Consider the following 23,054-nt stretch of genomic DNA (forward strand, 5'->3'; position numbering starts at 1 on the left):
TTGAATCAAGTAGCCTAACGAAAAGTAGTTCATCATCTGTGGCAGTGAGCACGAGTCCAGCAATAGATCAAAGTACATCGGCATTGCCTTCAGTATCTTCTGTGTTGGTGTCATCCTCAGGAGTGGTGTCGCAATCAGTTGTTTCAAGCAGTCTAACAAGAAGTAGTTTGCCGTCTGTGGCAGTAAGCTCGAGTGTGTCAATAGATCAAAGTACATCAGTATTGCCGTCAGTGTCCTCTGTGTTGGACTCATCCTCAGCAGTGGTGTCTCCATCAGTTGCTTTAAGCAGCTCAGTGACAAGTAGTTCATCATCTGTGTCAGTGAGCTCGAGTGTGGCAATAGCTACAAGTACATCCGTATTGCCTTCAGTGTCTTCTTTGCTGGTGTCATCCTCAGCAGTGGTGTCCACATCAGTTGTTTCAAGTAGCCTAGTGAGAAGTAGTTCGACATCTGTGGCAGTGAGCTCGAGTCCGGCAATAGTTGAAAGTACATCCGTGTTGCCTTCAGTGTCTTCTGTGCTAGTATCATCCTCTGGAGTGGTGTCAACGTCAGTTGTTGAATCAAGTAGCCTAACGAAAAGTAGTTCATCATCTGTGGCAGTGAGCTCGAGTCCAGCAATAGATCAAAGTACATCGGCATTGTCTTCAGTATCTTCTGTGTTGGTGTCATCCTCAGGAGTGGTGTCGCAATCAGTTGTTTCAAGCAGTCTAACAAGAAGTAGTTCGCCGTCTGTGGCAGTAAGCTCGAGTGTGTCAATAGATCAAAGTACATCAGTATTGCCGTCAGTGTCCTCTGTGTTGGACTCATCCTCAGCAGTGGTGTCTCCACCAGTTGCTTTAAGCAGCTCAGTGACAAGTAGTTCATCATCTGTGTCAGTGAGCTCGAGTGTGGCAATAGCTACAAGTACATCCGTATTGCCTTCAGTGTCTTCTTTGCTGGTGTCATCCTCAGCAGTGGTGTCCACATCAGTTGTTTCAAGTAGCCTAGTGAGAAGTAGTTCGACATCTGTGGCAGTGAGCTCGAGTCCGGCAATAGTTGAAAGTACATCCGTGTTGCCTTCAGTGTCTTCTGTGCTAGTATCATCCTCTGGAGTGGTGTCAACGTCACTTGTTGAATCAAGTAGCCTAACGAAAAGTAGTTCATCATCTGTGGCAGTGAGCTCGAGTCCAGCAATAGATCAAAGTACATCGGCATTGTCTTCAGTATCTTCTGTGTTGGTGTCATCCTCAGGAGTGGTGTCGCAATCAGTTGTTTCAAGCAGTCTAACAAGAAGTAGTTCGCCGTCTGTGGCAGTAAGCTCGAGTGTGTCAATAGATCAAAGTACATCAGTATTGCCGTCAGTGTCCTCTGTGTTGGACTCATCCTCAGCAGTGGTGTCTCCATCAGTTGCTTTAAGCAGCTCAGTGACAAGTAGTTCATCATCTGTGTCAGTGAGCTCGAGTGTGGCAATAGCTACAAGTACATCCGTATTGCCTTCAGTGTCTTCTTTGCTGGTGTCATCCTCAGCAGTGGTGTCCACATCAGTTGTTTCAAGTAGCCTAGTGAGAAGTAGTTCGACATCTGTGGCAGTGAGCTCGAGTCCGGCAATAGTTGAAAGTACATCCGTGTTGCCTTCAGTGTCTTCTGTGCTAGTATCATCCTCTGGAGTGGTGTCAACGTCAGTTGTTGAATCAAGTAGCCTAACGAAAAGTAGTTCATCATCTGTGGCAGTGAGCACGAGTCCAGCAATAGATCAAAGTACATCGGCATTGCCTTCAGTATCTTCTGTGTTGGTGTCATCCTCAGGAGTGGTGTCGCAATCAGTTGTTTCAAGCAGTCTAACAAGAAGTAGTTCGCCGTCTGTGGCAGTAAGCTCGAGTGTGTCAATAGATCAAAGTACATCAGTATTGCCGTCAGTGTCCTCTGTGTTGGACTCATCCTCAGCAGTGGTGTCTCCATCAGTTGCTTTAAGCAGCTCAGTGACAAGTAGTTCATCATCTGTGTCAGTGAGCTCGAGTGTGGCAATAGCTACAAGTACATCCGTATTGCCTTCAGTGTCTTCTTTGCTGGTGTCATCCTCAGCAGTGGTGTCCACATCAGTTGTTTCAAGTAGCCTAGTGAGAAGTAGTTCGACATCTGTGGCAGGGAGCTCGAGTCCGGCAATAGTTGAAAGTACATCCGTGTTGCCTTCAGTGTCTTCTGTGCTAGTATCATCCTCTGGAGTGGTGTCAACGTCAGTTGTTGAATCAAGTAGCCTAACGAAAAGTAGTTCATCATCTGTGGCAGTGAGCTCGAGTCCAGCAATAGATCAAAGTACATCGGCATTGTCTTCAGTATCTTCTGTGTTGGTGTCATCCTCAGGAGTGGTGTCGCAATCAGTTGTTTCAAGCAGTCTAACAAGAAGTAGTTCGCCGTCTGTGGCAGTAAGCTCGAGTGTGTCAATAGATCAAAGTACATCAGTATTGCCGTCAGTGTCCTCTGTGTTGGACTCATCCTCAGCAGTGGTGTCTCCATCAGTTGCTTTAAGCAGCTCAGTGACAAGTAGTTCATCATCTGTGTCAGTGAGCTCGAGTGTGGCAATAGCTACAAGTACATCCGTATTGCCTTCAGTGTCTTCTTTGCTGGTGTCATCCTCAGCAGTGGTGTCCACATCAGTTGTTTCAAGTAGCCTAGTGAGAAGTAGTTCGACATCTGTGGCAGTGAGCTCGAGTCCGGCAATAGTTGAAAGTACATCCGTGTTGCCTTCAGTGTCTTCTGTGCTAGTATCATCCTCTGGAGTGGTGTCAACGTCAGTTGTTGAATCAAGTAGCCTAACGAAAAGTAGTTCATCATCTGTGGCAGTGAGCACGAGTCCAGCAATAGATCAAAGTACATCGGCATTGCCTTCAGTATCTTCTGTGTTGGTGTCATCCTCAGGAGTGGTGTCGCAATCAGTTGTTTCAAGCAGTCTAACAAGAAGTAGTTTGCCGTCTGTGGCAGTAAGCTCGAGTGTGTCAATAGATCAAAGTACATCAGTATTGCCGTCAGTGTCCTCTGTGTTGGACTCATCCTCAGCAGTGGTGTCTCCATCAGTTGCTTTAAGCAGCTCAGTGACAAGTAGTTCATCATCTGTGTCAGTGAGCTCGAGTGTGGCAATAGCTACAAGTACATCCGTATTGCCTTCAGTGTCTTCTTTGCTGGTGTCATCCTCAGCAGTGGTGTCCACATCAGTTGTTTCAAGTAGCCTAGTGAGAAGTAGTTCGACATCTGTGGCAGTGAGCTCGAGTCCGGCAATAGTTGAAAGTACATCCGTGTTGCCTTCAGTGTCTTCTGTGCTAGTATCATCCTCTGGAGTGGTGTCAACGTCAGTTGTTGAATCAAGTAGCCTAACGAAAAGTAGTTCATCATCTGTGGCAGTGAGCTCGAGTCCAGCAATAGATCAAAGTACATCGGCATTGCCTTCAGTATCTTCTGTGTTGGTGTCATCCTCAGGAGTGGTGTCGCAATCAGTTGTTTCAAGCAGTCTAACAAGAAGTAGTTCGCCGTCTGTGGCAGTAAGCTCGAGTGTGTCAATAGATCAAAGTACATCAGTATTGCCGTCAGTGTCCTCTGTGTTGGACTCATCCTCAGCAGTGGTGTCTCCATCAGTTGCTTTAAGCAGCTCAGTGACAAGTAGTTCATCATCTGTGTCAGTGAGCTCGAGTGTGGCAATAGCTACAAGTACATCCGTATTGCCTTCAGTGTCTTCTTTGCTGGTGTCATCCTCAGCAGTGGTGTCCACATCAGTTGTTTCAAGTAGCCTAGTGAGAAGTAGTTTGACATCTGTGGCAGTGAGCTCGAGTCCGGCAATAGTTGAAAGTACATCCGTGTTGCCTTCAGTGTCTTCTGTGCTAGTATCATCCTCTGGAGTGGTGTCAACGTCAGTTGTTGAATCAAGTAGCCTAACGAAAAGTAGTTCATCATCTGTGGCAGTGAGCTCGAGTCCAGCAATAGATCAAAGTACATCGGCATTGCCTTCAGTATCTTCTGTGTTGGTGTCATCCTCAGGAGTGGTGTCGCAATCAGTTGTTTCAAGCAGTCTAACAAGAAGTAGTTCGCCGTCTGTGGCAGTAAGCTCGAGTGTGTCAATAGATCAAAGTACATCAGTATTGCCGTCAGTGTCCTCTGTGTTGGACTCATCCTCAGCAGTGGTGTCTCCATCAGTTGCTTTAAGCAGCTCAGTGACAAGTAGTTCATCATCTGTGTCAGTGAGCTCGAGTGTGGCAATAGCTACAAGTACATCCGTATTGCCTTCAGTGTCTTCTTTGCTGGTGTCATCCTCAGCAGTGGTGTCCACATCAGTTGTTTCAAGTAGCCTAGTGAGAAGTAATTCGACATCTGTGGCAGTGAGCTCGAGTCCGGCAATAGTTGAAAGTACATCCGTGTTGCCTTCAGTGTCTTCTGTGCTAGTATCATCCTCTGGAGTGGTGTCAACGTCAGTTGTTGAATCAAGTAGCCTAACGAAAAGTAGTTCATCATCTGTGGCAGTGAGCTCGAGTCCAGCAATAGCTCAAAGTACATCGGCATTGCCTTCAGTATCTTCTGTGTTGGTGTCATCCTCAGGAGTGGTGTCGCAATCAGTTGTTTCAAGCAGTCTAACAAGAAGTAGTTCGCCGTCTGTGGCAGTAAGCTCGAGTGTGTCAATAGATCAAAGTACATCAGTATTGCCGTCAGTGTCCTCTGTGTTGGACTCATCCTCAGCAGTGGTGTCTCCATCAGTTGCTTTAAGCAGCTCAGTGACAAGTAGTTCATCATCTGTGTCAGTGAGCTCGAGTGTGGCAATAGCTACAAGTACATCCGTATTGCCTTCAGTGTCTTCTTTGCTGGTGTCATCCTCAGCAGTGGTGTCCACATCAGTTGTTTCAAGTAGCCTAGTGAGAAGTAGTTCGACATCTGTGGCAGTGAGCTCGAGTCCGGCAATAGTTGAAAGTACATCCGTGTTGCCTTCAGTGTCTTCTGTGCTAGTATCATCCTCTGGAGTGGTGTCAACGTCAGTTGTTGAATCAAGTAGCCTAACGAAAAGTAGTTCATCATCTGTGGCAGTGAGCTCGAGTCCAGCAATAGATCAAAGTACATCGGCATTGCCTTCAGTATCTTCTGTGTTGGTGTCATCCTCAGGAGTGGTGTCGCAATCAGTTGTTTCAAGCAGTCTAACAAGAAGTAGTTCGCCGTCTGTGGCAGTAAGCTCGAGTGTGTCAATAGATCAAAGTACATCAGTATTGCCGTCAGTGTCCTCTGTGTTGGACTCATCCTCAGCAGTGGTGTCTCCATCAGTTGCTTTAAGCAGCTCAGTGACAAGTAGTTCATCATCTGTGTCAGTGAACTCGAGTGTGGCAATAGCTACAAGTACATCCGTATTGCCTTCAGTGTCTTCTTTGCTGGTGTCATCCTCAGCAGTGGTGTCCACATCAGTTGTTTCAAGTAGCCTAGTGAGAAGTAGTTCGACATCTGTGGCAGTGAGCTCGAGTCCGGCAATAGTTGAAAGTACATCCGTGTTGCCTTCAGTGTCTTCTGTGCTAGTATCATCCTCTGGAGTGGTGTCAACGTCAGTTGTTGAATCAAGTAGCCTAACGAAAAGTAGTTCATCATCTGTGGCAGTGAGCTCGAGTCCAGCAATAGATCAAAGTACATCGGCATTGCCTTCAGTATCTTCTGTGTTGGTGTCATCCTCAGGAGTGGTGTCGCAATCAGTTGTTTCAAGCAGTCTAACAAGAAGTAGTTCGCCGTCTGTGGCAGTAAGCTCGAGTGTGTCAATAGATCAAAGTACATCAGTATTGCCGTCAGTGTCCTCTGTGTTGGACTCATCCTCAGCAGTGGTGTCTCCATCAGTTGCTTTAAGCAGCTCAGTGACAAGTAGTTCATCATCTGTGTCAGTGAGCTCGAGTGTGGCAATAGCTACAAGTACATCCGTATTGCCTTCAGTGTCTTCTTTGCTGGTGTCATCCTCAGCAGTGGTGTCCACATCAGTTGTTTCAAGTAGCCTAGTGAGAAGTAGTTCGACATCTGTGGCAGTGAGCTCGAGTCCGGCAATAGTTGAAAGTACATCCGTGTTGCCTTCAGTGTCTTCTGTGCTAGTATCATCCTCTGGAGTGGTGTCAACGTCAGTTGTTGAATCAAGTAGCCTAACGAAAAGTAGTTCATCATCTGTGGCAGTGAGCTCGAGTCCAGCAATAGATCAAAGTACATCGGCATTGCCTTCAGTATCTTCTGTGTTGGTGTCATCCTCAGGAGTGGTGTCGCAATCAGTTGTTTCAAGCAGTCTAACAAGAAGTAGTTCGCCGTCTGTGGCAGTAAGCTCGAGTGTGTCAATAGATCAAAGTACATCAGTATTGCCGTCAGTGTCCTCTGTGTTGGACTCATCCTCAGCAGTGGTGTCTCCATCAGTTGCTTTAAGCAGCTCAGTGACAAGTAGTTCATCATCTGTGTCAGTGAGCTCGAGTGTGGCAATAGCTACAAGTACATCCGTATTGCCTTCAGTGTCTTCTTTGCTGGTGTCATCCTCAGCAGTGGTGTCCACATCAGTTGTTTCAAGTAGCCTAGTGAGAAGTAATTCGACATCTGTGGCAGTGAGCTCGAGTCCGGCAATAGTTGAAAGTACATCCGTGTTGCCTTCAGTGTCTTCTGTGCTAGTATCATCCTCTGGAGTGGTGTCAACGTCAGTTGTTGAATCAAGTAGCCTAACGAAAAGTAGTTCATCATCTGTGGCAGTGAGCTCGAGTCCAGCAATAGCTCAAAGTACATCGGCATTGCCTTCAGTATCTTCTGTGTTGGTGTCATCCTCAGGAGTGGTGTCGCAATCAGTTGTTTCAAGCAGTCTAACAAGAAGTAGTTCGCCGTCTGTGGCAGTAAGCTCGAGTGTGTCAATAGATCAAAGTACATCAGTATTGCCGTCAGTGTCCTCTGTGTTGGACTCATCCTCAGCAGTGGTGTCTCCATCAGTTGCTTTAAGCAGCTCAGTGACAAGTAGTTCATCATCTGTGTCAGTGAGCTCGAGTGTGGCAATAGCTACAAGTACATCCGTATTGCCTTCAGTGTCTTCTTTGCTGGTGTCATCCTCAGCAGTGGTGTCCACATCAGTTGTTTCAAGTAGCCTAGTGAGAAGTAGTTCGACATCTGTGGCAGTGAGCTCGAGTCCGGCAATAGTTGAAAGTACATCCGTGTTGCCTTCAGTGTCTTCTGTGCTAGTATCATCCTCTGGAGTGGTGTCAACGTCAGTTGTTGAATCAAGTAGCCTAACGAAAAGTAGTTCATCATCTGTGGCAGTGAGCTCGAGTCCAGCAATAGATCAAAGTACATCGGCATTGCCTTCAGTATCTTCTGTGTTGGTGTCATCCTCAGGAGTGGTGTCGCAATCAGTTGTTTCAAGCAGTCTAACAAGAAGTAGTTCGCCGTCTGTGGCAGTAAGCTCGAGTGTGTCAATAGATCAAAGTACATCAGTATTGCCGTCAGTGTCCTCTGTGTTGGACTCATCCTCAGCAGTGGTGTCTCCATCAGTTGCTTTAAGCAGCTCAGTGACAAGTAGTTCATCATCTGTGTCAGTGAACTCGAGTGTGGCAATAGCTACAAGTACATCCGTATTGCCTTCAGTGTCTTCTTTGCTGGTGTCATCCTCAGCAGTGGTGTCCACATCAGTTGTTTCAAGTAGCCTAGTGAGAAGTAGTTCGACATCTGTGGCAGTGAGCTCGAGTCCGGCAATAGTTGAAAGTACATCCGTGTTGCCTTCAGTGTCTTCTGTGCTAGTATCATCCTCTGGAGTGGTGTCAACGTCAGTTGTTGAATCAAGTAGCCTAACGAAAAGTAGTTCATCATCTGTGGCAGTGAGCTCGAGTCCAGCAATAGATCAAAGTACATCGGCATTGCCTTCAGTATCTTCTGTGTTGGTGTCATCCTCAGGAGTGGTGTCGCAATCAGTTGTTTCAAGCAGTCTAACAAGAAGTAGTTCGCCGTCTGTGGCAGTAAGCTCGAGTGTGTCAATAGATCAAAGTACATCAGTATTGCCGTCAGTGTCCTCTGTGTTGGACTCATCCTCAGCAGTGGTGTCTCCATCAGTTGCTTTAAGCAGCTCAGTGACAAGTAGTTCATCATCTGTGTCAGTGAGCTCGAGTGTGGCAATAGCTACAAGTACATCCGTATTGCCTTCAGTGTCTTCTTTGCTGGTGTCATCCTCAGCAGTGGTGTCCACATCAGTTGTTTCAAGTAGCCTAGTGAGAAGTAGTTCGACATCTGTGGCAGTGAGCTCGAGTCCGGCAATAGTTGAAAGTACATCCGTGTTGCCTTCAGTGTCTTCTGTGCTAGTATCATCCTCTGGAGTGGTGTCAACGTCAGTTGTTGAATCAAGTAGCCTAACGAAAAGTAGTTCATCATCTGTGGCAGTGAGCTCGAGTCCAGCAATAGATCAAAGTACATCGGCATTGCCTTCAGTATCTTCTGTGTTGGTGTCATCCTCAGGAGTGGTGTCGCAATCAGTTGTTTCAAGCAGTCTAACAAGAAGTAGTTCGCCGTCTGTGGCAGTAAGCTCGAGTGTGTCAATAGATCAAAGTACATCAGTATTGCCGTCAGTGTCCTCTGTGTTGGACTCATCCTCAGCAGTGGTGTCTCCATCAGTTGCTTTAAGCAGCTCAGTGACAAGTAGTTCATCATCTGTGTCAGTGAGCTCGAGTGTGGCAATAGCTACAAGTACATCCGTATTGCCTTCAGTGTCTTCTTTGCTGGTGTCATCCTCAGCAGTGGTGTCCACATCAGTTGTTTCAAGTAGCCTAGTGAGAAGTAGTTCGACATCTGTGGCAGTGAGCTCGAGTCCGGCAATAGTTGAAAGTACATCCGTGTTGCCTTCAGTGTCTTCTGTGCTAGTATCATCCTCTGGAGTGGTGTCAACGTCAGTTGTTGAATCAAGTAGCCTAACGAAAAGTAGTTCATCATCTGTGGCAGTGAGCTCGAGTCCAGCAATAGATCAAAGTACATCGGCATTGCCTTCAGTATCTTCTGTGTTGGTGTCATCCTCAGGAGTGGTGTCGCAATCAGTTGTTTCAAGCAGTCTAACAAGAAGTAGTTCGCCGTCTGTGGCAGTAAGCTCGAGTGTGTCAATAGATCAAAGTACATCAGTATTGCCGTCAGTGTCCTCTGTGTTGGACTCATCCTCAGCAGTGGTGTCTCCATCAGTTGCTTTAAGCAGCTCAGTGACAAGTAGTTCATCATCTGTGTCAGTGAGCTCGAGTGTGGCAATAGCTACAAGTACATCCGTATTGCCTTCAGTGTCTTCTTTGCTGGTGTCATCCTCAGCAGTGGTGTCCACATCAGTTGTTTCAAGTAGCCTAGTGAGAAGTAGTTCGACATCTGTGGCACTGAGCTCGAGTCCGGCAATAGTTGAAAGTACATCCGTGTTGCCTTCAGTGTCTTCTGTGCTAGTATCATCCTCTGGAGTGGTGTCAACGTCAGTTGTTGAATCAAGTAGCCTAACGAAAAGTAGTTCATCATCTGTGGCAGTGAGCTCGAGTCCAGCAATAGATCAAAGTACATCGGCATTGCCTTCAGTATCTTCTGTGTTGGTGTCATCCTCAGGAGTGGTGTCGCAATCAGTTGTTTCAAGCAGTCTAACAAGAAGTAGTTCGCCGTCTGTGGCAGTAAGCTCGAGTGTGTCAATAGATCAAAGTACATCAGTATTGCCGTCAGTGTCCTCTGTGTTGGACTCATCCTCAGCAGTGGTGTCTCCATCAGTTGCTTTAAGCAGCTCAGTGACAAGTAGTTCATCATCTGTGTCAGTGAGCTCGAGTGTGGCAATAGCTACAAGTACATCCGTATTGCCTTCAGTGTCTTCTTTGCTGGTGTCATCCTCAGCAGTGGTGTCCACATCAGTTGTTTCAAGTAGCCTAGTGAGAAGTAGTTCGACATCTGTGGCAGTGAGCTCGAGTCCGGCAATAGTTGAAAGTACATCCGTGTTGCCTTCAGTGTCTTCTGTGCTAGTATCATCCTCTGGAGTGGTGTCAACGTCAGTTGTTGAATCAAGTAGCCTAACGAAAAGTAGTTCATCATCTGTGGCAGTGAGCTCGAGTCCAGCAATAGATCAAAGTACATCGGCATTGCCTTCAGTATCTTCTGTGTTGGTGTCATCCTCAGGAGTGGTGTCGCAATCAGTTGTTTCAAGCAGTCTAACAAGAAGTAGTTCGCCGTCTGTGGCAGTAAGCTCGAGTGTGTCAATAGATCAAAGTACATCAGTATTGCCGTCAGTGTCCTCTGTGTTGGACTCATCCTCAGCAGTGGTGTCTCCATCAGTTGCTTTAAGCAGCTCAGTGACAAGTAGTTCATCATCTGTGTCAGTGAGCTCGAGTGTGGCAATAGCTACAAGTACATCCGTATTGCCTTCAGTGTCTTCTTTGCTGGTGTCATCCTCAGCAGTGGTGTCCACATCAGTTGTTTCAAGTAGCCTAGTGAGAAGTAGTTCGACATCTGTGGCAGTGAGCTCGAGTCCGGCAATAGTTGAAAGTACATCCGTGTTGCCTTCAGTGTCTTCTGTGCTAGTATCATCCTCTGGAGTGGTGTCAACGTCAGTTGTTGAATCAAGTAGCCTAACGAAAAGTAGTTCATCATCTGTGGCAGTGAGCTCGAGTCCAGCAATAGATCAAAGTACATCGGCATTGTCTTCAGTATCTTCTGTGTTGGTGTCATCCTCAGGAGTGGTGTCGCAATCAGTTGTTTCAAGCAGTCTAACAAGAAGTAGTTCGCCGTCTGTGGCAGTAAGCTCGAGTGTGTCAATAGATCAAAGTACATCAGTATTGCCGTCAGTGTCCTCTGTGTTGGACTCATCCTCAGCAGTGGTGTCTCCATCAGTTGCTTTAAGCAGCTCAGTGACAAGTAGTTCATCATCTGTGTCAGTGAGCTCGAGTGTGGCAATAGCTACAAGTACATCCGTATTGCCTTCAGTGTCTTCTTTGCTGGTGTCATCCTCAGCAGTGGTGTCCACATCAGTTGTTTCAAGTAGCCTAGTGAGAAGTAGTTCGACATCTGTGGCAGTGAGCTCGAGTCCGGCAATAGTTGAAAGTACATCCGTGTTGCCTTCAGTGTCTTCTGTGCTAGTATCATCCTCTGGAGTGGTGTCAACGTCAGTTGTTGAATCAAGTAGCCTAACGAAAAGTAGTTCATCATCTGTGGCAGTGAGCTCGAGTCCAGCAATAGATCAAAGTACATCGGCATTGCCTTCAGTATCTTCTGTGTTGGTGTCATCCTCAGGAGTGGTGTCGCAATCAGTTGTTTCAAGCAGTCTAACAAGAAGTAGTTCGCCGTCTGTGGCAGTAAGCTCGAGTGTGTCAATAGATCAAAGTACATCAGTATTGCCGTCAGTGTCCTCTGTGTTGGACTCATCCTCAGCAGTGGTGTCTCCATCAGTTGCTTTAAGCAGCTCAGTGACAAGTAGTTCATCATCTGTGTCAGTGAGCTCGAGTGTGGCAATAGCTACAAGTACATCCGTATTGCCTTCAGTGTCTTCTTTGCTGGTGTCATCCTCAGCAGTGGTGTCCACATCAGTTGTTTCAAGTAGCCTAGTGAGAAGTAGTTCGACATCTGTGGCAGTGAGCTCGAGTCCGGCAATAGTTGAAAGTACATCCGTGTTGCCTTCAGTGTCTTCTGTGCTAGTATCATCCTCTGGAGTGGTGTCAACGTCAGTTGTTGAATCAAGTAGCCTAACGAAAAGTAGTTCATCATCTGTGGCAGTGAGCTCGAGTCCAGCAATAGATCAAAGTACATCGGCATTGCCTTCAGTATCTTCTGTGTTGGTGTCATCCTCAGGAGTGGTGTCGCAATCAGTTGTTTCAAGCAGTCTAACAAGAAGTAGTTCGCCGTCTGTGGCAGTAAGCTCGAGTGTGTCAATAGATCAAAGTACATCAGTATTGCCGTCAGTGTCCTCTGTGTTGGACTCATCCTCAGCAGTGGTGTCTCCATCAGTTGCTTTAAGCAGCTCAGTGACAAGTAGTTCATCATCTGTGTCAGTGAGCTCGAGTGTGGCAATAGCTACAAGTACATCCGTATTGCCTTCAGTGTCTTCTTTGCTGGTGTCATCCTCAGCAGTGGTGTCCACATCAGTTGTTTCAAGTAGCCTAGTAAGAAGTAGTTCGACATCTGTGGCAGTGAGCTCGAGTCCGGCAATAGTTGAAAGTACATCCGTGTTGCCTTCAGTGTCTTCTGTGCTAGTATCATCCTCTGGAGTGGTGTCAACGTCAGTTGTTGAATCAAGTAGCCTAACGAAAAGTAGTTCATCATCTGTGGCAGTGAGCTCGAGTCCAGCAATAGATCAAAGTACATCGGCATTGCCTTCAGTATCTTCTGTGTTGGTGTCATCCTCAGGAGTGGTGTCGCAATCAGTTGTTTCAAGCAGTCTAACAAGAAGTAGTTCGCCGTCTGTGGCAGTAAGCTCGAGTGTGTCAATAGATCAAAGTACATCAGTATTGCCGTCAGTGTCCTCTGTGTTGGACTCATCCTCAGCAGTGGTGTCTCCATCAGTTGCTTTAAGCAGCTCAGTGACAAGTAGTTCATCATCTGTGTCAGTGAGCTCGAGTGTGGCAATAGCTACAAGTACATCCGTATTGCCTTCAGTGTCTTCTTTGCTGGTGTCATCCTCAGCAGTGGTGTCCACATCAGTTGTTTCAAGTAGCCTAGTGAGAAGTAGTTCGACATCTGTGGCAGTGAGCTCGAGTCCGGCAATAGTTGAAAGTACATCCGTGTTGCCTTCAGTGTCTTCTGTGCTAGTATCATCCTCTGGAGTGGTGTCAACGTCAGTTGTTGAATCAAGTAGCCTAACGAAAAGTAGTTCATCATCTGTGGCAGTGAGCTCGAGTCCAGCAATAGATCAAAGTACATCGGCATTGCCTTCAGTATCTTCTGTGTTGGTGTCATCCTCAGGAGTGGTGTCGCAATCAGTTGTTTCAAGCAGTCTAACAAGAAGTAGTTTGCCGTCTGTGGCAGTAAGCTCGAGTGTGTCAATAGATCAAAGTACATCAGTATTGCCGTCAGTGTCCTCTGTGTTGGACTCATCCTCAGCAGTGGTGTCTCCATCAGTTGCATTAAGCAGCTCAGTGACAAGTAGTTCATCATCTGTGTCAGTGAGCTCGAGTGTGGCAATAGCTACAAGTACATCCGTATTGCCTTCAGTGTCTTCTTTGCTGGTGTCATCCTCAGCAGTGGTGTCCACATCAGTTGTTTCAAGTAGCCTAGTGAGAAGTAGTTCGACATCTGTGGCAGTGAGCTCGAGTCCGGCAATAGTTGAAAGTACATCCGTGTTGCCTTCAGTGTCTTCTGTGCTAGTATCATCCTCTGGAGTGGTGTCAACGTCAGTTGTTGAATCAAGTAGCCTAACGAAAAGTAGTTCATCATCTGTGGCAGTGAGCTCGAGTCCAGCAATAGATCAAAGTACATCGGCATTGCCTTCAGTATCTTCTGTGTTGGTGTCATCCTCAGGAGTGGTGTCGCAATCAGTTGTTTCAAGCAGTCTAACAAGAAGTAGTTCGCCGTCTGTGGCAGTAAGCTCGAGTGTGTCAATAGATCAAAGTACATCAGTATTGCCGTCAGTGTCCTCTGTGTTGGACTCATCCTCAGCAGTGGTGTCTCCATCAGTTGCTTTAGGCAGCTCAGTGACAAGTAGTTCATCATCTGTGTCAGTGAGCTCGAGTGTGGCAATAGCTACAAGTACATCCGTATTGCCTTCAGTGTCTTCTTTGCTGGTGTCATCCTCAGCAGTGGTGTCCACATCAGTTGTTTCAAGTAGCCTAGTGAGAAGTAGTTCGACATCTGTGGCAGTGAGCTCGAGTCCGGCAATAGTTGAAAGTACATCCGTGTTGCCTTCAGTGTCTTCTGTGCTAGTATCATCCTCTGGAGTGGTGTCAACGTCAGTTGTTGAATCAAGTAGCCTAACGAAAAGTAGTTCATCATCTGTGGCAGTGAGCTCGAGTCCAGCAATAGATCAAAGTACATCGGCATTGCCTTCAGTATCTTCTGTGTTGGTGTCATCCTCAGGAGTGGTGTCGCAATCAGTTGTTTCAAGCAGTCTAACAAGAAGTAGTTCGCCGTCTGTGGCAGTAAGCTCGAGTGTGTCAATAGATCAAAGTACATCAGTATTGCCGTCAGTGTCCTCTGTGTTGGACTCATCCTCAGCAGTGGTGTCTCCATCAGTTGCTTTAAGCAGCTCAGTGACAAGTAGTTCATCATCTGTGTCAGTGAGCTCGAGTGTGGCAATAGCTACAAGTACATCCGTATTGCCTTCAGTGTCTTCTTTGCTGGTGTCATCCTCAGCAGTGGTGTCCACATCAGTTGTTTCAAGTAGCCTAGTGAGAAGTAGTTCGACATCTGTGGCAGTGAGCTCGAGTCCGGCAATAGTTGAAAGTACATCCGTGTTGCCTTCAGTGTCTTCTGTGCTAGTATCATCCTCTGGAGTGGTGTCAACGTCAGTTGTTGAATCAAGTAGCCTAACGAAAAGTAGTTCATCATCTGTGGCAGTGAGCTCGAGTCCAGCAATAGATCAAAGTACATCGGCATTGCCTTCAGTATCTTCTGTGTTGGTGTCATCCTCAGGAGTGGTGTCGCAATCAGTTGTTTCAAGCAGTCTAACAAGAAGTAGTTCGCCGTCTGTGGCAGTAAGCTCGAGTGTGTCAATAGATCAAAGTACATCAGTATTGCCGTCAGTGTCCTCTGTGTTGGACTCATCCTCAGCAGTGGTGTCTCCATCAGTTGCTTTAAGCAGCTCAGTGACAAGTAGTTCATCATCTGTGTCAGTGAGCTCGAGTGTGGCAATAGCTACAAGTACATCCGTATTGCCTTCAGTGTCTTCTTTGCTGGTGTCATCCTCAGCAGTGGTGTCCACATCAGTTGTTTCAAGTAGCCTAGTGAGAAGTAGTTCGACATCTGTGGCAGTGAGCTCGAGTCCGGCAATAGTTGAAAGTACATCCGTGTTGCCTTCAGTGTCTTCTGTGCTAGTATCATCCTCTGGAGTGGTGTCAACGTCAGTTGTTGAATCAAGTAGCCTAACGAAAAGTAGTTCATCATCTGTGGCAGTGAGCTCGAGTCCAGCAATAGATCAAAGTACATCGGCATTGCCTTCAGTATCTTCTGTGTTGGTGTCATCCTCAGGAGTGGTGTCGCAATCAGTTGTTTCAAGCAGTCTAACAAGAAGTAGTTTGCCGTCTGTGGCAGTAAGCTCGAGTGTGTCAATAGATCAAAGTACATCAGTATTGCCGTCAGTGTCCTCTGTGTTGGACTCATCCTCAGCAGTGGTGTCTCCATCAGTTGCTTTAAGCAGCTCAGTGACAAGTAGTTCATCATCTGTGTCAGTGAGCTCGAGTGTGGCAATAGCTACAAGTACATCCGTATTGCCTTCAGTGTCTTCTTTGCTGGTGTCATCCTCAGCAGTGGTGTCCACATCAGTTGTTTCAAGTAGCCTAGTGAGAAGTAGTTCGACATCTGTGGCAGTGAGCTCGAGTCCGGCAATAGTTGAAAGTACATCCGTGTTGCCTTCAGTGTCTTCTGTGCTAGTATCATCCTCTGGAGTGGTGTCAACGTCAGTTGTTGAATCAAGTAGCCTAACGAAAAGTAGTTCATCATCTGTGGCAGTGAGCTCGAGTCCAGCAATAGATCAAAGTACATCGGCATTGCCTTCAATATCTTCTGTGTTGGTGTCATCCTCAGGAGTGGTGTCGCAATCAGTTGTTTCAAGCAGTCTAACAAGAAGTAGTTCGCCGTCTGTGGCAGTAAGCTCGAGTGTGTCAATAGATCAAAGTACATCAGTATTGCCGTCAGTGTCCTCTGTGTTGGACTCATCCTCAGCAGTGGTGTCTCCATCAGTTGCTTTAGGCAGCTCAGTGACAAGTAGTTCATCATCTGTGTCAGTGAGCTCGAGTGTGGCAATAGCTACAAGTACATCCGTATTGCCTTCAGTGTCTTCTTTGCTGGTGTCATCCTCAGCAGTGGTGTCCACATCAGTTGTTTCAAGTAGCCTAGTGAGAAGTAGTTCGACATCTGTGGCAGTGAGCTCGAGTCCGGCAATAGTTGAAAGTACATCCGTGTTGCCTTCAGTGTCTTCTGTGCTAGTATCATCCTCTGGAGTGGTGTCAACGTCAGTTGTTGAATCAAGTAGCCTAACGAAAAGTAGTTCATCATCTGTGGCAGTGAGCTCGAGTCCAGCAATAGATCAAAGTACATCGGCATTGCCTTCAGTATCTTCTGTGTTGGTGTCATCCTCAGGAGTGGTGTCGCAATCAGTTGTTTCAAGCAGTCTAACAAGAAGTAGTTCGCCGTCTGTGGCAGTAAGCTCGAGTGTGTCAATAGATCAAAGTACATCAGTATTGCCGTCAGTGTCCTCTGTGTTGGACTCATCCTCAGCAGTGGTGTCTCCATCAGTTGCTTTAGGCAGCTCAGTGACAAGTAGTTCATCATCTGTGTCAGTGAGCTCGAGTGTGGCAATAGCTACAAGTACATCCGTATTGCCTTCAGTGTCTTCTTTGCTGGTGTCATCCTCAGCAGTGGTGTCCACATCAGTTGTTTCAAGTAGCCTAGTGAGAAGTAGTTCGACATCTGTGGCAGTGAGCTCGAGTCCGGCAATAGTTGAAAGTACATCCGTGTTGCCTTCAGTGTCTTCTGTGCTAGTATCATCCTCTGGAGTGGTGTCAACGTCAGTTGTTGAATCAAGTAGCCTAACGAAAAGTAGTTCATCATCTGTGGCAGTGAGCTCGAGTCCAGCAATAGATCAAAGTACATCGGCATTGCCTTCAGTATCTTCTGTGTTGGTGTCATCCTCAGGAGTGGTGTCGCAATCAGTTGTTTCAAGCAGTCTAACAAGAAGTAGTTCGCCGTCTGTGGCAGTAAGCTCGAGTGTGTCAATAGATCAAAGTACATCAGTATTGCCGTCAGTGTCCTCTGTGTTGGACTCATCCTCAGCAGTGGTGTCTCCATCAGTTGCTTTAAGCAGCTCAGTGACAAGTAGTTCATCATCTGTGTCAGTGAGCTCGAGTGTGGCAATAGCTACAAGTACATCCGTATTGCCTTCAGTGTCTTCTTTGCTGGTGTCATCCTCAGCAGTGGTGTCCACATCAGTTGTTTCAAGTAGCCTAGTGAGAAGTAGTTCGACATCTGTGGCAGTGAGCTCGAGTCCGGCAATAGTTGAAAGTACATCCGTGTTGCCTTCAGTGTCTTCTGTGCTAGTATCATCCTCTGGAGTGGTGTCAACGTCAGTTTTTTTAAGGAGCTTTGTGAGAAGTAGTTTTTCATCTGTGGTAATTAGTTCGAGTTTGGGAATAGATCGAAGTACTTCAGTTTTGTCGTCAGTTGTGGTTTCTAGTGGCGTGAGACGAGGTAGTTCTGAATCTGTGAGTTTAGTCTCGTTGGGGTTGTTGTCGACTTCAGTTTTGTTTATGGAGACGTCACCTAGGATTGTGGTTTCAAGTCCATACCTTGATAGCTCTTCCTCCGTTTCCAGTCAGGGTTTCCTTCCTTCGAGTTCCCAAGGATTTTTTTCTATCTCCTCTTCTGTTGGTAAGTTTTTCGAGTTGTTTTTCATTATTGGAAGTGTAGTGATATTTTTTATTTTTGGTTTTGGTTAGCGTTCTTTGTGATAAACAATAGGGTTATTCGGATATGACTTTTTGAACTGATAAGGTGGTCTCTAAGAAATATAACGTGTCCTGTGTTGTTAGGTATTTGTTTTTGTGTCATTTTATCTTTTTGTATGTGAGAGTTTCTGCCAGCCTTAAAACTCTATTGTTACCTGAAGAGGTGTAATGACAAAGATTTTTTTTCGTCCTAACCACATCCCTAAATTAATTTACCAGGCTTTAATATAAGATCTCATTTCTTTCAAATATGTTACGTGTTGACATTCAAATCCTAGCAGTATGCGGGATTTTTGTTACATGAGTTTAGTTTAAAGGTCTTAGCCGTAGCTCAGTGGTAGAGCATCTGAACCTTTAATCGAAAGGTCATAGGTTCGACTTCTATCGGGAGAACTCGGATTTTCTTTTTCCGAGTATGCGTTTTTTCACTGACTAAAAATATACATCTATCATTTATTTACCAGGCTGAAAATAAAACGTCTTATTTCTTTCACACATTTCTAGAGTTTTTGTTAATTTTTTCCCAAGTTTTCTTTTGTCTAATGTTTGTATGCAAAAAGGGTTTACCGGGCATAAAAAAGAGCGTGTTGATTAGGTCTTGACGGTTGTTCACTAAACTGGTCTTCTAGGAACAAAATCTTGGCCTCAGGGCAAAATTGTTTGACGTGTCAAAAGTAGACTCAATATTTTATCTTTAGGAAGCAGTGAATCCAATACCAAAGAATTGATTTTTATTGCTTTACCCGTCTTATCTACTACCACGTTGGTATCTTTTCTCAGTCCTTCTCGCCCTAACGTCCTCTTATTTGGTAAAACAGGTCAATATTAGTGAGGTTTAGCACCACGTTTACGGCAAACGGCAGAAATGACCACGTGACCATGTTTATCCTTCATTTGCCGCTCGCTGTTTTCAGTTTCTCAGAAAAAGTGAGTGTTTTTGCGTTAGAATTAAAGACCAGAATTATCTTGTACTATTTTCATCTACGTACTCATATTTTCAAGAAAACATAAACGCGAATCTCACGTTTCCCGTTTGCCTTGAACGTGGTGCTTAACCTCTCAATCAGCTGCTAAAAGGCTGATAATGACGTTTCTTACTAATCGTAATAAGGCTTATTAGTATATACCACAGAAGTGAATAGTACTTTTCGCGCGCGCTGATTGGCTAGCTCGGAGGTGATTAGCCAAGTACTATTCACCTCCGAGCAGCCGAAGAGAAACAAGATGGCTTCCCGTTTCGCCATGGTGACTTAAGAGGAAATTATTTCAATAAACGAGGCGGTTGTTAAAAAAAAAAATACATAAATGGCAACAAAGTCTGGTTTGACGGCATTAAATGTTAGTTATTTAATCTTTTCAACCTCATATTCGAAGGCATAAAATGAAAATACAATCCCTTCTTTACGAAAACTGCCAAGCACTAAAATTACAATGAAAACAATAAAACATCTAATATTTTCAGCGTGGTTTCAACAACAAGACGAATTTCACAGAAAAATTGAAGAAATGAAACTGTTGGAACTAAACAAGTGTCTCCAAAAGGTTTATTTGTCTGCAAGAAAGCGAGATGGAACTTTCTGCAATAAGAAATCACTTACCGCGTGGCTCGCGAGATTTGAAAATTTCATACCATTTGTCGGTATATTGTCAGAAATAAAATAATTTTTTGGTCCGCTAGTTATTCAGCTTGTGTGGTATATACTAAAACAATTATTCACCCCAATGTCGGTGAAAGTGATTGATATTTACCTCGCCCCATCACTATTCACCTCCACTTCGGTGAATAATTGTTAATTATTATATTGTTGGCTCCGCGAGCGGAAAGATGAGTCAAATCCTGCGCGATGATTGGCCACCCGAGCGGGCTCCACTTGGGATCACACGTGGCCCATTCGCTTGGAATCGAAAGTGTAATCCACGAACAATGGAATATTTCCTTTCCTCTCTCCGTTCACTAAAATGTTCGAAAAACTCTCAACATTTGCCTAAAGAAAACGAAAGGGACATGAAATCATCTTGGTGTAGTGTAAATTTTGTTTTAGCTACGATGAATGTGATGTTGAATCGACATTCTCTTCTGGAAGGAATATTTCCAGCAAGTTTGAGAGCGTCCAACTCGTATTGGAAGCCGTGTTATTTACTAATTTTTCTAAAGCGAGTGTCAGGAGTGATCGTTTCTAAATGCCTGTTTTCGCAATGCATTGTTTCTTCAACTGATGAACAACTCAAACGTCTAATTTTTTTTTGGGCTTAAGTTCTTGGATTTTGTCATTCGAGAGGGTGCATATTTTAAGCCATTTTCAGCCGAGAAACATTTTTATCGCTCAGCAATGTGACTACGCCGTTTAGAGAGTGATGCTTTGTAAAATTAATGATTATTCCACGTGCGCATGTTGGATATAAGGCGATAGATAGCCAAGGCGTGTATACTGTTTTGTGAAAAACAACCAAAAAATGTTGGTCGATCTTGTTCAAAAGACTAGAAGACGCAATATTGTCTGATATCCCACCCCGCCGAGCCAATCAAAACTCTAGTATTTCATTTTTCAATAATCTGGTTTTAAGAAATGTATTTTATTATTTGTTTCAGATGTAAATGAATGTGAATTGCTTAACCCTTGCGACAAGAATGCCGTTTGCCAGAATACCCCTGGATCATACCTTTGTGTCTGCAACAATGGGTTTACTGGTGACGGAAAATTTTGCCAAGGTAATTTGTTTTTTAGCTCAAATTCTAGCAAGAATTTCAAAATAAGGACAGACAACGGATGCCTTTAAGGGAAAGAATATTTTTCATTATTTTTGTTTTTGAAAGATGTTTTTCGACAGCTTCAACTGCCGTTGTCAATTACATGGTGGCTGATACAAAAACTCCCCCTTCCAAAGCAATATGTAATGCGGGGGTGGATAAGTTGGGATCTATCATGGGAGGTACGCCGCTCTGTGATTTTATTGATGTTTCTCAATCTCATTAATAATTCATCAAGAGAAAACAAAGAAAATCACTACCGTGACCGTGGTTTGGATATGTGTTCCTATTTACCATGAAATTTTGCCAACTTTAGCCTTGAATTTCTCCAAGAATTATTGATCATTTAAGAAGCCATATCAAAGACTCGATAGTGTGTTTTGAGCATCAGATATCCAAACACCTCGAAGTCGTTTAAAAAAACTCGGCTGCGCCTCGTTTTTTCAACCTACTTCTCAGTGTTTGGATATCTGATGAAACACACCTTCTCGTGTTTGATATACTACATTTAATGACAGTGCTTTTTTTTCACTACTGCGCATGCGTTCCGCGCATCTCCATATGGTCTGCGAAACTCTGATACCTTAGGACGGTACCTATTAGATTAAAAGCTATTCTTTCGCGGTTTATGACTGTGCGAGAAGAGAAGATCTTAGCAAGTGTTATTGAAATCCCACAAGAAAATAGGGAAAAATTCCATACATTGTTTTGTATTTTTAAAGCTTTTTGGATTTATTGTCGACTTATTATCTCTGAAAAATTGCGTGGTTACTCCCAATTTTCTTGTTCGATTTCAAATCCCTTGCTAAGATCTGCTCTTCCCGCATAGCCATGAACTGCGCAACATTTATTTACCAGCCCTTAATGAATGATGTGTGACTTCAGCCTTGACTAATAAAAGAAATTGCGCGGTTTCTCTTTAAGAAATCAATGAATGTGAACCGTCACCATGCAGGGATGATCAAATTTGTGAGGATTTGATTGGTACATATGAGTGTCGCTGCAGACCTGGGGAGTTTGAGCAAACAAACAGTGGTAGTTGTGAACGTAAGTTTCTCTTGTTTCTGCATGCGTATTTTAATTGATTATTTATGGATTAACCTGGGCCTAGCCTGAGTAAGCTAATCCTGGCTTAAGGTGAACTTTGATTCAAGTTTAATTGCTAATCAGTAAAGATTCTCCCAAAAGATATTTGTTTATGGGCTCAAAAAGTCGGATTAAATTGTGAAGCAAAACTAACGTTTTGTTCAACGAAAGGCCTCCTGAAACTTTCGAATGCTGAAAAACGAATCCGTTTGTTTTCGGAGGAGCAAATACCGACATCGTTAAAAGTGCGAAGAAAAAAAAGGCCAGTTAGCATTTTGTCGGAAAATCAACAGCAGCTCATATATTCGGGGAGTAAAGCCAGCGACACACTTGGCGATTTTATAGGCCGATCGTAGCGATCGGCGAAAATCGCCAGGTGTGCCCGGTGCAGCGATTGCGATTTTCACTGATCGGTGTTTCATATCGCCGATATCTGGCATGTCGGATAACGGCGATTAAATTCGCCAGCATTCGCCAAGTGTGCCCGTTCCCGCGATTTTCTACGTTTATTTGCTGCGAACCGCCAGTAAAGCCAACCCATCAGGTCGGGCGATTTTATCACATGAGTTTTCAAAACTGCCACATCGCCACGATCGGCGAAAAAAAATCGCCAGGTGTGTCCGCATCAATCGGTGGCGAAAATCGCAAGCTGCCGATCAAATTCGCCGCGATCGGCGTATAAAATCGCCAGGTGTGTCGCTGGCTTAAGATTCCGTTCTCTAAAATTTTGTCAGTGTAAATTTTCAGCTAAAGAATCTGAACAAATCAGTTCCCAACTGTATAGAATTGCACACAACTGCATCCAATTGAATACAACGTGCATGCAGTTGAATTTAGCTGCATACACTGACTCTCATTTCAACTAGGGCAAGATCATTTCTCCTAAATGGACTACTCCTGTTTTGAACGTGCTGTTTTATGTTTTGCTGCCTGTGTGTGTCTGATTGTGTACTTGCTTTTTAACCTAAATGTATTGATAAATTAAATAAGCTATGCCTAAAATCCTGATTTCAAAGTTGTAATATTTTTGAGGAGCCTGTAGCTCGTATAAGCCCCAATGGTTTCTCAATGGGCATCCTCGCCATATGTTTCTCTCTCTTTTGTTATTTATTTATTTAATATATATCTTGTAACGATGTGCAAGAATAATGGCAAAAAAACTAAACTGAACTAAACTAAACTAAGCTAAACTAAACTAAACTAAACTAAACTAAACTAAACTAAACTAAACTAAACTAAACTAAACTAAACTAAGCTAAGCTAAGCTAAGCTAAGCTAAGCTAAGCTAAGCTAAGCTAAGCTAAGCTAAGCTAAGCTAAGCTAAGCTAAGCTAAGCTAAGCTAAGCTAAGCTAAGCTAAGCTAAGCTAAGCTAAGCTAAGCTAAGCTAAGCTAAGCTAAGCTAAGCTAAGCTAAGCTAAGCTAAGCTAAGCTAAGCTAAGCTAAGCTAAGCTAAGCTAAGCTAAGCTAACCTAAACTAAGCTAAGCTAAGCTAAGCTAAGCTAAGCTAAGCTAAGCTAAGCTAAACTAAACTAAAGTAAACTAAACTAAACTAAACTAAACTAAACTAAACTAAACTAAACTAACTTAACGTAAACTAAACTAAACTAAACTAAACTAAACTAAACTAAACTAAACTAAA

General features: G+C 44.5%; 1 protein-coding gene across 3 annotated transcripts in view; it reads left to right on the top strand.

Moving 5' to 3' along the window:
• The window catches only part of LOC146461780 (uncharacterized), an 85,559-nt gene that overhangs the window by 50,647 nt on the left and 11,858 nt on the right, over window positions 1–23,054 (top strand). For 2 of the 3 annotated variants that reach the window (XM_085086708.1, XM_085086707.1), the window contains exons 1-3: window positions 17,066–17,502; window positions 20,170–20,289; window positions 21,253–21,375. In XM_085086708.1, coding sequence (XP_084942834.1) covers window positions 17,382–17,502; window positions 20,170–20,289; window positions 21,253–21,375 — 364 coding nt within the window. In that variant the 5' untranslated portion in view covers window positions 17,066–17,381. Of the gene's footprint in view, window positions 1–17,065; window positions 17,503–20,169; window positions 20,290–21,252; window positions 21,376–23,054 lie in introns of those variants that run through there. The other variant, XM_085086709.1, reaches the window with a different exon arrangement.

This window comes from Pavona decussata, unplaced genomic scaffold (genome assembly GCF_977016875.1).
Source record: "Pavona decussata unplaced genomic scaffold, jaPavDecu1.1 SCAFFOLD_195, whole genome shotgun sequence".
Classification (NCBI taxonomy): domain Eukaryota; kingdom Metazoa; phylum Cnidaria; class Anthozoa; order Scleractinia; family Agariciidae; genus Pavona; species Pavona decussata.